The sequence below is a fragment of the Carcharodon carcharias genome, chromosome 1, assembly GCF_017639515.1.
Source record: "Carcharodon carcharias isolate sCarCar2 chromosome 1, sCarCar2.pri, whole genome shotgun sequence".
In the NCBI taxonomy this organism is placed as follows: domain Eukaryota; kingdom Metazoa; phylum Chordata; class Chondrichthyes; order Lamniformes; family Lamnidae; genus Carcharodon; species Carcharodon carcharias.
Genome location: NC_054467.1, coordinates 33821895 through 33834466, shown reverse-complemented (window position 1 = coordinate 33834466; position 12572 = coordinate 33821895). Strand labels below are relative to the sequence as shown.

General features: G+C 39.9%; 1 protein-coding gene across 2 annotated transcripts in view; it reads left to right on the top strand.

The window, feature by feature from the left end:
* ints10 (integrator complex subunit 10) overlaps positions 1-12572 on the top strand; it is a 73532-nt gene that overhangs the window by 50945 nt on the left and 10015 nt on the right. For both annotated transcript variants that reach the window (XM_041187138.1, XM_041187147.1), the window contains exons 11-15: positions 2266-2348; positions 3807-3953; positions 4852-4960; positions 6195-6274; positions 11083-11245. In XM_041187138.1, the coding sequence (XP_041043072.1) occupies positions 2266-2348; positions 3807-3953; positions 4852-4960; positions 6195-6274; positions 11083-11245 (582 nt within the window). The remainder of the gene's footprint in view (positions 1-2265; positions 2349-3806; positions 3954-4851; positions 4961-6194; positions 6275-11082; positions 11246-12572) is intronic.

Sequence of the window (12572 nt, the reverse complement as noted above, 5' to 3'; positions counted from 1 at the left end):
AAGAGGCAAGTGGGGGGCAAGGAGTGGAGGATGACCTTGGGGGTGGGGTACCTCTGATGGGCCCAGGTTGTCCCAAAGGAGGTTTCCCCACCCTTGCCCGACACCAGCCCGTGCAGCTAAAGCTGCTGGGCTTCCCGCTTGGCGTGGTAAAATACCTGCATCAGTGGGATGAGGCCTTTAAGTGGACATCAGTTGGCCACTTAAGGGCTTCAATAAGCCCAAGGGCAGATGTGCTGCCCGATTCCTCCCCTGCTTCCTGCAAAATTTCAGACAGGTCGGGGTGGGTGGGATAGACAGTGGAGAGGCCACCCGCTGGATATTACTTGTTTTTGCCTCCCCCTCCCCGCCCAGCTTTCAAACCCACCAGTGAGGGAACGTAAAATCCAGCCCTAAGTTACACAGACTGGATCTCTACAGCTTCACTGTAGCTTACACACAGTGGAAGTGATTTCACTGCACTCAACTTTAGCTCCCAACCTGAGTGACATGGCCTACATGAGTTGACACCCTTCCCCTAGGTTTATTTAACACTTTGCTCCACTTTTCATACAGTTCTGTGAATAAATGTAAATGAAAATTTTGGATTCCAGGGCACTCACATTATTACTGAGTTCCATGCTATAGTGTGGTCCCAGTGTATGTTGTTTTTGCAAGTTTTTAAAATTCATTCATGGGATGTGGGCTTTGCTGGCTGGGCCTAGTTGCCCTTGAGAAGATGGCAGTGAGCTGCAAGTACAGTTATAAAACTCAATTTTTCTTCTGCATCTGCTCACTTGGGGAGCCTTGTGTAGGTGAATAGTAGTAAAACCTCTACTTTCTATACTGAAGGATGCAGAAACTCTTTGAGGTCAGTCAAATGGCAGCCATATTTTTGCTTACCCATTCTTCTGCCTTGAAGCAGTTCAGTACTTAATAAGAAAGACACAACAGTAGATTTCTGGTGTTGGTATTTTCATCACTCTGTCACACCTTGTTTAATGCTATACATAAGGGTGTCCATAATAAATAGTTTTTGTGCATTGTGAACTTACTTTGAAAGTTCTTCAATTTAGATCACCTCTCTATGGTTCCCTGACCTTTATCAAGGCATCTGGGGAACTACCACATAAAATAAATTCCTATTCTCCAGTACAGTTTGCACAACAATACTTTTTAGTTGTTTACTCACTAATTTCTGAAAAGTTTGTGGATAATCATAAGTGATGGGTTCATTTTACACATATCAAAACACCTGAAGGGGACTGCAAATATTCAAAATTGATATCTTGTTTTAAACAGTGCTGCTTTATAACTTCCTAATTAAAAATAATTTTAGGGAAGAACTATAGCTGCACACTTTTGAATGCTTAAAAGGTTGCCAAAGAAGTCTAAATAATAAAGAAGCCTCAGAAAGGGATGGTTTCCAAATTCTCTACTGGTTGCCATCTTTCTCAGAAATAGCTATAAGAATTGGATCGAAACCTTAACCAGCTGATATGTCAAAAGTGTCCAATTCTGTACCAGTAAAACCAGTTACCTTTCAGAAGTTAATCTGGCAACCAGAGGGAATTTACTTAAATCACAAACAGCAATAATACATATGAAAAGGTATCACTTGGATGTGCTCAATGATCATGGTTTTTCCAGACACACTTTAAAATACAAATTAGGAGCAGGAGTAGATTATTTGGCCCCTCGAGCTTGCTCTGCCATCCGGTAAGATCATGGCTGATCTGATTGTGGCCTCAACTGTACTTTTCTTCATACCCCCTATACCCTTTGACTCCCTTGTAGATAAGCATACGAATTAGGAGCAGGAGTGTCCATAACCTGTCAACAGAATTGGCTTGACTAACATTTTAGCATACCTCATGCATTGCCAAAACAATAGAAAATAACTTAGCACGCAATTTCAGAAACTATTTTGAAGTTGATATCTTAGAAGAGATAAACTATGTTCAGAAATGTAGTACAAAGGGAACCCGTAAATTAGGGACAATTCTACTCCATTTTTGTCACCAGGCAATGGCATAAGGCTTGGGATTGATTGACTCAGAATTGTAGTTTCCTTTTATATTAACTACATGTGTCATTGATATTCCAGAGTTGCTGATGTACTGGAATTCTTGCAGCATAATATTTGCTTCTGGTGGTTGCATATCTCTGCAAGGGTACTTGCAAGTACTGAAAAACTTTTTTCTACTTTTCCTTAAACTGAGATGCACTATTAATCACCATTTTATGATATATTGTAGAATTTATTTGTTATTCTTTTCCACTCTCAAGAATTCACACGAATCTGCATGTCTTGGAAGACTGAAACTTGGCTGTGGTTGAGGATATTCATAACTGACATGATTGTATACCAGGTAAATTATTTGAGGTCACACTGACTGTGGAAGCACAGGAAGACATTTTGCTTTCAAATATATCTGCTTAGTCTTATTAACTAGCGGTTTTTTCTGAATTTATTGGTTGAAGTTAATTAAGTTATCTTCACAAAATTTATTTTCTTGTGTCTATTACCTTGTGACTGTTGAATCTCTTTGGGAATTTTCTTCCTTATTGGATAAGTATTTCAGTTAATATTTTTTCTTTCTATTTGATTATTTTCTACTTTCATTACCATTCATATTCCACCGAGAATTTACACAATCACATTCAAACAAAAATTCTCCAATATACAGCCACCATAAAAGTTCCTCATCTACTCAACTATAAATCCCAAAAAAAAAAAGGATCGTTATCAGAACTCTCAGATTTGCTAATACAATGTAATTTGTCCCCCACAGTCCACTTAGCCTCTGAGCATGCTCTCTTTTTAAAATTTGACTGCACATATTGACCCATCCATAGTTACCTGAGGGCATTGTCGATCATGAAGTGTGGAACTTTAGCCACGTATACGCCAAACCAAGTGATGGCAGCTCCCTCCCTTGAAGGACCTTGAAGCAGTTAGGTTTTTATGAAAATCTGTCAGCTTTTATGTATATTTTATCTGGTCATATTTGTGACTTGCCACGTTGGGAAACTTTTCAATGTACCCCTGATTGCTAGTACAGTGCCATTCTCCCAAGGGCAGATCTGTTCCCTTCCCCACCACCCTAATGCAATTCTTTTCTGGCAAGTTGGTTCCTATGTTTGGATGCTAATGTAATATGCTGAATGTAATATGCTGAATAAATACGTATATGTGCAGATGTCTATCTTGACACGAAAGATACCATTTTCCAGGAGACAGTGACTACTACTGCAACCCAGTCAGAAGGCAAATGTGAATCCCACATTCATGCATACGCAACTTATACTATAGATGGGCAGAAACATTTTATTTGGATTAAGTTTGAACTTTATTTTTGATGTTATTCACATTTAGAAAGAAATAAAGATGATTTTAATGCTAGATTAGTTATTTAAAGTAAACTCTTAAATTTAGAAATACTGTATACTATCCAGCATTTCGGTGGTATGCCATGTTGGCCCCAGTGCATTGTGCTGTGGTGTAGTTCACTACATGACTATGTCTTCTCTGCTGCTGAGGACAGAGGAGGAATGGAAAAGGGTAGAGGGTAAAGGATACTGGATAACAGTAACCTTGATACCACACTAGTTATTAGAAGAATAAAAGCAATTACAATTTCTATAATCTATTATTCAAATGTTAGTTTGCTGATTAAGGGAAAGCAGGACTATTGAAGTGACCTCAAGACATGCCATAAATAGTTGACTTTTTTTATTGTGTACGTAATGGGATTATATAAGTACTCTAAGTGATGTTTTTACCTTTTTTATTGCCTTAGTATGTAATTGAATTTTTTCTTTTGAAGGGCCAATACAGAAAAGCAATAAACAGTCTTCATCAGTTAGGCGCTCTTCAAGGAGCCCAGCAACATGTCATGAGTCAGGGCACACTGGAACAACAAAGAGCATTAATCCAAATGGCTGCCTGTCACTTTGCATTAGGAGAATACAGAGTAAGTACACAATGGTGATACATTCTGAGAACTTAGAAATTGACTTTTGCCTACCCATTTTACAAATTTCAAGCCTCCTGTTGCAATATTGATGATTTTTGATAAGATATGGGAAACCTTGTTAACGTATTTGAAAACGTGATCACTTGGATGCATATTTTTGATATACATGTTAGTCAGTAGGGCTGATGATCTAAGTGGCCTTCTGGGTTAATGTAGCAAGTAATTGGCGTGGTGGGTTACTGGAATTCAGCTGAGAGTTTCTCATACAGTTAATTTCTAATCTGAATAGTGGGCACTATGTGAAGATGAGAAGCTATCCCTTACCAATGTTGAAAGACAGCATCAACTCTTGCTATTCTGTAACTCTATTCTGCAAAGTAGGATGATTGTAGGTGAGGAATGAGCTGGTTGCTGCCTCTGCTCCTGAATGAAACTAAATTGGCTGCTTGTTTATTGACAGGTGTAAAAGTAAAATGAAAAATTTATAATACATTAGTATTTGGTAGCTGACGAATCCCCTGTTTTGACCACACTCTTTTGAGACGGATTGCACTATTTGATTCATGTATGGATTTTTTTTTCTTTTTAAACCAAGTATTTAAATTTACCTGTGCCATTAATGATTGGGAAGACTGCCAGGACAAACCATAAAAATGGGTTCAAGAGACAATTGGATGCATTTCTGAAAATGAAGAGTATGATGAGAAAGGTGGATAGATAAGTTTGATCTGTCAAAGATGGAAGAATTTAATTAGATTTTATGGCCTTTACTGTTTGTCTAAAATCATATGTTCCTCTTTAAGTTGATAAATATGACCTTGTAATTTATTTTTCTCATCATTTGACAATGTAATGAAGTCAATCATGAATCTGACCTCTTGTTTTCCTTCCATAGATGACATGTGATAAGGTGTTGGATGTTATGTGCAGTGTCATTCCATGTACACAAGATGTTGTGAAAGTACAGGAGGAAACTCCAAAAACGAAACCTAGATTTAGGAAAGGTATGGACAACATTGAGTTATTCAGATATATGCTAATTTTAATCCTTTTATCTCTTTCTCCCTGAAGACTTTGAGGTTTATGAAGAAGTTGTGATTTGGCAGTGCCTGCACCCCTTCTAAACTAGGCTAATGTATCACACACAAGTGTTCCTTATAAGTTGATCATTGTACGCATTGATCTAAGTACATCTCTACAGTGCCATGGTAACCTGTTTACCTGTTCAACCTGGGCAAAACGTATTAGGGCGAGGTGTACAATTAGTTTAGCTCAAAAATAGGTATATTGGTATTTATGGTGTATATTTTCCAACTTTCTTTTGTAATTTGTGAAATAGTTTGGAGTGCAACTGGAGAATTTATAGAAAAATAAAATTGTGCAGATATTGGAAATGTGAAATAAACAGAAATGCTGGAAATATTCAGCACTCTGAGAGAGAAACAGAGTTAATGTTTCAGATTGATGAATCTAATTTATAAGCTTGGAAAAGGCCACATCTGTGCAAGAGATGTCTTTTCATTTTCACGCATGAGATGTAGTTGGGACAACTGGATTCTTACCACTTGTTCCAAAACTAAGTATTCAGATTATTTGTGCTCCTCTAAAACTTTAGAGCTTTTACTTACAAAACCAAAGCAGATGATGTCAGAAGTTTGTGTTCTTTTCTATAGAATTCTTGGTGATAGTGATGGAAGACATCAAAATAATAGATATTGCACCTTGAGTTTTACCCCTGCGCTTGCATAAAGATATTGACACAAATCTCCATGTAGGATGGAGCAAGTTAGAGCCCTGTATTTTTGTGATAATTATAAAAGCATTAACCTAGAAGTGTAGATTGCTTAACCACATGTTGCTGAGTGCTTGAACTTGTACCACTGTAGAAAGACAACAAATGGAGGACAAAACCAGGACTGCTTCTGAACTGCAGCTAGTCTCTGATTAATAACAGCAAAGTGGAGGTCTAGGAAATGGTTGTCCTAGCATCTTAACTGAGCTTCATTTTTGCCACTTGAAAGCAGGAAAGGGAAAAGAGTGAAGTGTATGTCTTTTTTAAATTCTAATTAAATACATTAACATTTGCATTAATTCCTGACAATTTATATATGCTGCATAATTTGCTTAACATGTGCAAGAAATTATATGAATTTACAGAAATTATAATTCTGCTTAATTTCTCAAAAGCTCCAGTTGTACTGCTGCCATTTTTATTTTTTATACTCTATTTACTTTCAGCATTAGACCTTAAACTATTGCCCTGTACAAGCAAAGCTATGATGCCATATTGCCTTCAGTTAATGTTGGCCTGCTTTAAGGTAAGCCGATTGACTGACTGAACTTCTTCATTAATATTAATAATTTATAGCATTTGTAAGTAAAGACTTGAGTCAGTCCTGGTGAACACAAAAATAAAATCGATGTGAAATGCAATAGGTTTTGCCTCATCCTTCCTGGAGGCTGGATCTTGCCTGCAAGATACAGCTCCGTGACACTCGAATACTTTATTCAACTAAACTAATCTGGCGTGTGAACATGGGTAATGAATGCTAGCATGATGGCTAACTATAAAGAAGAAGAAAGAAAGAGCTTGTATTTATATAGTGCCTTTCGGAAGCTTAGAATTCCCCAGTGCATTTGGTGTTTGTGTTTTCGGTCATGGGTCACTGGATAATAATCATGATCAAGAACTGCACCGTCCCACTCCCCTGCCCCTCTGCCATCCTCAGATACTGAAGCCAGTGGTAGTGTCTCATTTGCTTCTTAGCTGAGTTGTGTTAACTGCACTAACTGTGAGTCAAAACTAGGAATATCTGGCTCAGCACTGCAATTGGCTGTACATTCACCCAGTAGGCCATCAGGGAAGACTTTATTTAATGTTATCTGGATTTTTAGCTCTTTTTTTTCTTTGCTCTGACACTCCTGCCCTTGCTCCAGATTAGAGGAAACAAACAGCTGATTACTGATTGCTGGAAGTGTGCATCTCAGTACTTGCTATATTTTTATTTACTAAGGATTTATCTGGCCTCTTACTGGTGTTTGTTCGGAGAACGACACTAGGCCACCACATGGGGAATTGTGGACAAAAAACATATTGGGTGATAAATTGGGCATGTTGGCCTCTATTTTTTGGACACTACAAGTGCCCTTAGAGCTCCAAATGATATCTGTGGCATGCATGCACACTTGAAGAGCGAATCACACCGGATGCCATATTGATGCAGGTGTTAGCACACACACAACATCCACTGGAAGTATGCAGAGTAAGCAGATCATGATGTCAATCAGCATGCAGTGCTGACTTGATGCCAGGGATACCATTTTGGAGCTTCATGCTTCAGCTTTTTAACCTCGCACAGCTGAACACTCATTCAGCAACAGGAAGGACACCTCATCAGTGCCTTTCAAGAGATCATCAATTGCTTATAGGTTAGTTGCTGAGTATTGTTGCAATTCCATAAGCGTTTGGTGCCTTCTATAGTTGTTTCAAGTACCAAAGTCTCCAGGGAGTCGTGCAAAGCACTTATTCCTTATTTCAAAGCACAAACTGGTTGCTGCCAGACAAGTAGGCATTTCCCTTGGAATGCAGCATGACTTGGAGAGCCAACAGAGGCCATACAGAGTAGGACAAGCTGCTGAAACTTTCCACCTGAGGAGGGGGAAAGAAGGGCTCCCAGCAGGAGATCATATCCGCCCAGGATGTTCAGGGAGAAATTCTCCTTGAACTTCAGCAAGGGAAAGTGTGAGTGACATCTCTACTTCAGTAAGAACAGCCTTGCTAAAATCTGTTACCTGCTTCAGCTGCAACTATAGTCTTGGAGCAGGGCAAGGGCTACAAAGTCAGTGGCTGTGAAGATGACTGTGGTGATGAATTTTAATCCATTTGACACCTCCCAGGCTGGAGATTTGCAATATCTTGCAGCTTGATGTCCATTGTTGCATCAGGGAGGCCACTAAGGCCATTACATTTCATTCTCCAGAGGGGCAGGCAGAGAGAGGGCACACGACTTTGCTCGGATTGCAAGTTTCCCTGTTGTCCTAGGTACCTTTAATTTCGTTAATATCAATTTCCTGGCACCACATGCCACCCCTGCCTTATACTGGAGCTAAAAGCAATTCCACTCCATCAACATCCAGCTGTATGTGAGTATAGACAGCAAATCGTGCTGGTCACTACCCACTATCCTGGCAGCAGCCATGATGCTTCATTCTGCAGAAGTCTGCAAACCAGTGGGTGGCTTCTGGACAGCAAGGGCCGACCAGCCACTGATGACTCTGGTGCGCAGCCCACACGCACAGTGAAAGTCGTGCTGCCACACAAAATGTGATAGAGCAGACCATTGATGTGATGAAACAATGCTTTCAATGTATTGACTATTTGGGTGGAGCTGTGTGATTCTTAGCTGGATAGGTGTCAAGTTTTGTGGTGATCTGCTGGATGCTGCATAACCTTGCCATTATGAGGAGACAGACCTTGATAATAGCTACATGGCATACAGCTAAGAAGCAGGAGCATGAGGAGGAAGCAGAAGGGGAGAGGCAACTTAGGGAGCCCCTTGCTGTCCATGAAGAAATCATCTGAGTGTGGTGTCAGTAACTGCAACCCTAATTCCCCATTCTTCAACAGTCCCGCACCCTACCTTCCCTTTTTTGTACACAAGCTGACACTGTAATGTTACTATGTAAAATTAAAAACCGCTTTTAACATTCCTAACCAAATTTATAAATCATGCCATATGACATACTAAAATCAACTAATCAGTCTTGTGCATTTTCATAGTACTTGTCTTCTATGTACCTTTACCTGTCTTACTGCTCCCACACGATGCTACCCAGTAACTGCAGCATGGCTGGTGGAAGGCTGCTGATGTTCATTGGAGGAAACTGCAGATGGCATTGAAGAATGACCTCGAGCAGCTTTGGACCTAGAAGCCTCGGTGATGGACAACACCATCTGGGCCTTGGCGACAGCAGCCTCGGCTGGTCAGCTGACGCACAGCAGCAAAGGCACTGGTAGAGTGGTGGGATGGCAGGCAGAAGGCCTTCCTTCAGAGGGGACAGCAGGTTTGCGCTCAGAGCCACTGCCACTCCCCAGGATGATGCCTCAGCACACCTAATGATTTATTGGAGGACAAATTTCTAGACTGCAGTGACATTCTGCAAGCCCTTTGCGCACACTAATTCACAGCAATGATCACAACAGTCTGAGTTGACGTGGCAGCAAGTTGGCCTTGAATGACAGCAATCTGAGCTTCCACTGCAGCATTTGGACTTTGAGTGGCTCCTGCTTGTGCTGCAATGCAGGCTGTGACATCATCCTGCTGCATTATGTTTGAGCATGTGAATGAGTTACTACCACTTTCATGCTGGAAAGGCTGGGCTCCACAATACGCCCAAAGCCCTCTGCCAGGTGGTGCTGGACTCCTCCATGCTCTGACATTGATGACATGCTTCCCAATGCACCAAGCGTTCTGTTGTGTACACTCATCAGTTTCTTTTATCAGCTGCCCAATTGAAGCCCTCATCTGAGTTTTCTGCAGTGGAACTCCTTTCCAACCTTACCCTCCAGCAAGCTGACACCTGTGCTATCTTCACCCTCTGCCCTGGATTCAGACTACAGATGGCTAGTGTCTCACCATGTTGCTGCTGTTCTATCCTCAAGATACACACAGTGCCAGTGTCCAAGATGATGGCTGCAAGTGTGAAATCAAATGACAGTACTATATCTTCATCATCACCCTCTTCTTGGTGTTTCTCCATTGCCTGGTCAGGTTGCACCTCTTGGGTATCTGAAAGGAAAAATGTAATGTTGTCATGTGGAGAGTTGGGAAAAGTAAGAGGTGCATGCTTACAACATCAGTAGCTTGTAAATCAGAAGAGCGTGTAGGCTAAGAGGGAAGTGGGATGTGTGGAAAAAGATTGAGTATGGGGATACTGCCATCTTTCATGATTTCAGGCCTGTCACTGACCATGACCTCAGCAGTGGCCATCCCAATAATTACCAGTGCCATCTTGTCCAGTGCTAGCCTCTCCAGTTAGCTCCTGCTGTTTCCAGTCAAGTGCCAACCACCTTGTCCTGCAATAGAGGGGGAAGGGTCAATGAATGCTGTGCAGTTTGTATGGTTGAAATGGCTGTCATTGTCGAATAGCTGGCAATGTGTGTAATCTGTCTGATGTGGGCCTGAGGCATGCAGCAGTGCCAAGTGATTGAAGGCGATGTGAAGCATATGAATGTTAGGTATGAGGCTTGATTGTTAGAGACTGTTGGTAGATAAGTGGATGGTGTGGAGAATCGAACAGTGACTAAGGCTACTAGTGCAGTTGGTTATGGCATTTGAAGACCCCATGGACAGAGGAAACATTTCCTCAGCATCTACCTTGTCAAGCCTTTAAGATTTTTATATGGTATATATTATATAGTACAAAAACATCTTCATCTTTCGGAACAGAAAATCCCATCCATCTGCTAGTTGAGCATAGAAGATCCTAAGGCACTTTGGAAAATGAACAGGGAATTTTCTCAGTAGCAACGTTTCACCTGCCATAAGCAACACCACCAAAAATGAACTGGCTATTTGTCATTTGCTAATTGTGGGACCTTGCTGTGTACAAATTGGTTGCTTATTTCGCCTACATAGTAGTGAATACACTTCAAAAGTAATTGGTTATAAATTATTTTGGGGCATGCTTGAAGATATGATAAGGAGGTCTGTACATACAAAGTTCAGCTTTCATATGCAAGGTCCTACATGTAGAAATAAATGGGAAGTGAGTGTATTCCCTGGTAGAATAGAGCTCACCATTGGGGAACCCGAAAGTGGTGTAAGGTTCATTCATCCCTAATTATTAGTAAACAATACTAAACGGCAATAAATATTTCAGATGAGATTCTGGGTTATATTGACATATCAGTCATTTGGAGATCAATTAGTATCTGCTATTGCACTGGCAATAGACATTTGTGCACTAGCGCATTGTGTCACCGCATCATCATTTAAGTTTTTTCAGTTGTAAATCGAGATATTCAACTTTTGATAACATGAAATAAAACCAAATTGTTGAAAAAATAGTTCTGCAATTTCTTGTTTCCTTCAGGAAATTTAACAAATAACTTTGCTTTTTGTAGTTGAGAGCTTTTACAGACATACGAGATGATCTAGCTTTAGGTCATGTGATTGTACTGCTCCAACTGGACTGGCCTCGTGGAGAGAACCTATTTCTCAAAGCAGTTGACAAAATCTGTCAGCAAGGATCGTTTCAGTATGAAAACTTCTTCAATTATGTCACAAGTATCCTTTTATGTTTTTTATTATTTGCTAGGAAGTTCTAAGATGCCATCCTATTTATTAATCCGCCTTTATTGTTTTTGAGTCAGAAGGTCATGGCTTCAAATTGTATTCCAAAGACTTCAGCACTACATTATGGTATTGAGAGATTGTTGAATTAGTGGAGGTGCTTTCTTTGAATTGAGATGTAAAATTTTGAGGCCCTGTTTGGCCGATCAGGTGGGCGTAAAGAATGTCACTGCACTGTGAAGAACAGGCAGTCTATAATGGTGTGCTGGCCAACATTTGTCATTAGTCCACACCAGTAGAACTGATGGGCTTGTCTTTCATCTTATTTGATGTTGGTGCGATCTGACTGTGCACAAGTTGACTAACAACTTTTGGCACACTGAACTTAATTGAGAAGCATTTTGGGGCTTCATATTCATTTGTTATTTTAACTGTTGTGCTAAGAAATCGGGAGTTCAAAAGAACGGAAACCAAAGTATATATGACCTCTAGATTTAGTATAAAATATCAGTGGTGTGTAAAAATGTTTTAGGTCAATGTAATCTGTGTTAGTGAACTTCTATGTGTTAACCTCTTATTGCAGTGTTTATTTCTGCTACTTTATTATGTCAAAATACATTTAAGTAATTGGATGTTGTACTATAAGACTGTAACCTGCTCAAGGAGCTCAGAAGATATAAATTATTAGTGCAAAGTTTGAATAATTTAGCAAGTGATCTAAACATTGAAATATTGCAGAATTGAACACACCAAAGCAACCCTTTAAAAGTGAGAGAATTTTGTGTTGAATTTTTCAGATCTTTCTCACTTCAATTTATAATCACAGGAAAAGGGAATGCCCCTACAACATTTTAGTGCTAGCCGTCTGAAGAACTACTGAAAACCATTCTCCTTTATACATCACATGTTGCATACATCAGAGGTACATGTCACAAATAAAATCGCATGACATATCTATTCCTGAATCTTTTGAAGACAATTCATCCATGTAAACAGTCATAGTTATTTGCTCCAAAGCTATTTCCCTCAAACAAGACTTCCTGACCTAGCTGTTCTTAACGTGTTTGAAGAGCAGTTTTTATTAAGTTATCCCTCTATGCTATGTTTAATGGATTCCTCAACCGGTGTTTATTACCCTAGACACCAAAGTTATACTTTAATCCCATTTATCAACATTACTGTCACTTATTTCTTTTCACAAGCATTTTTTGTACATGACACTCGGGCAGTAAAAACATAAGGCAAGCCAGGCTTTCTTCTCATGACACTTCAAAACCATCTTGCTTGTATTGGCAAGCCTGTTGCTCCATGATACAGTTTG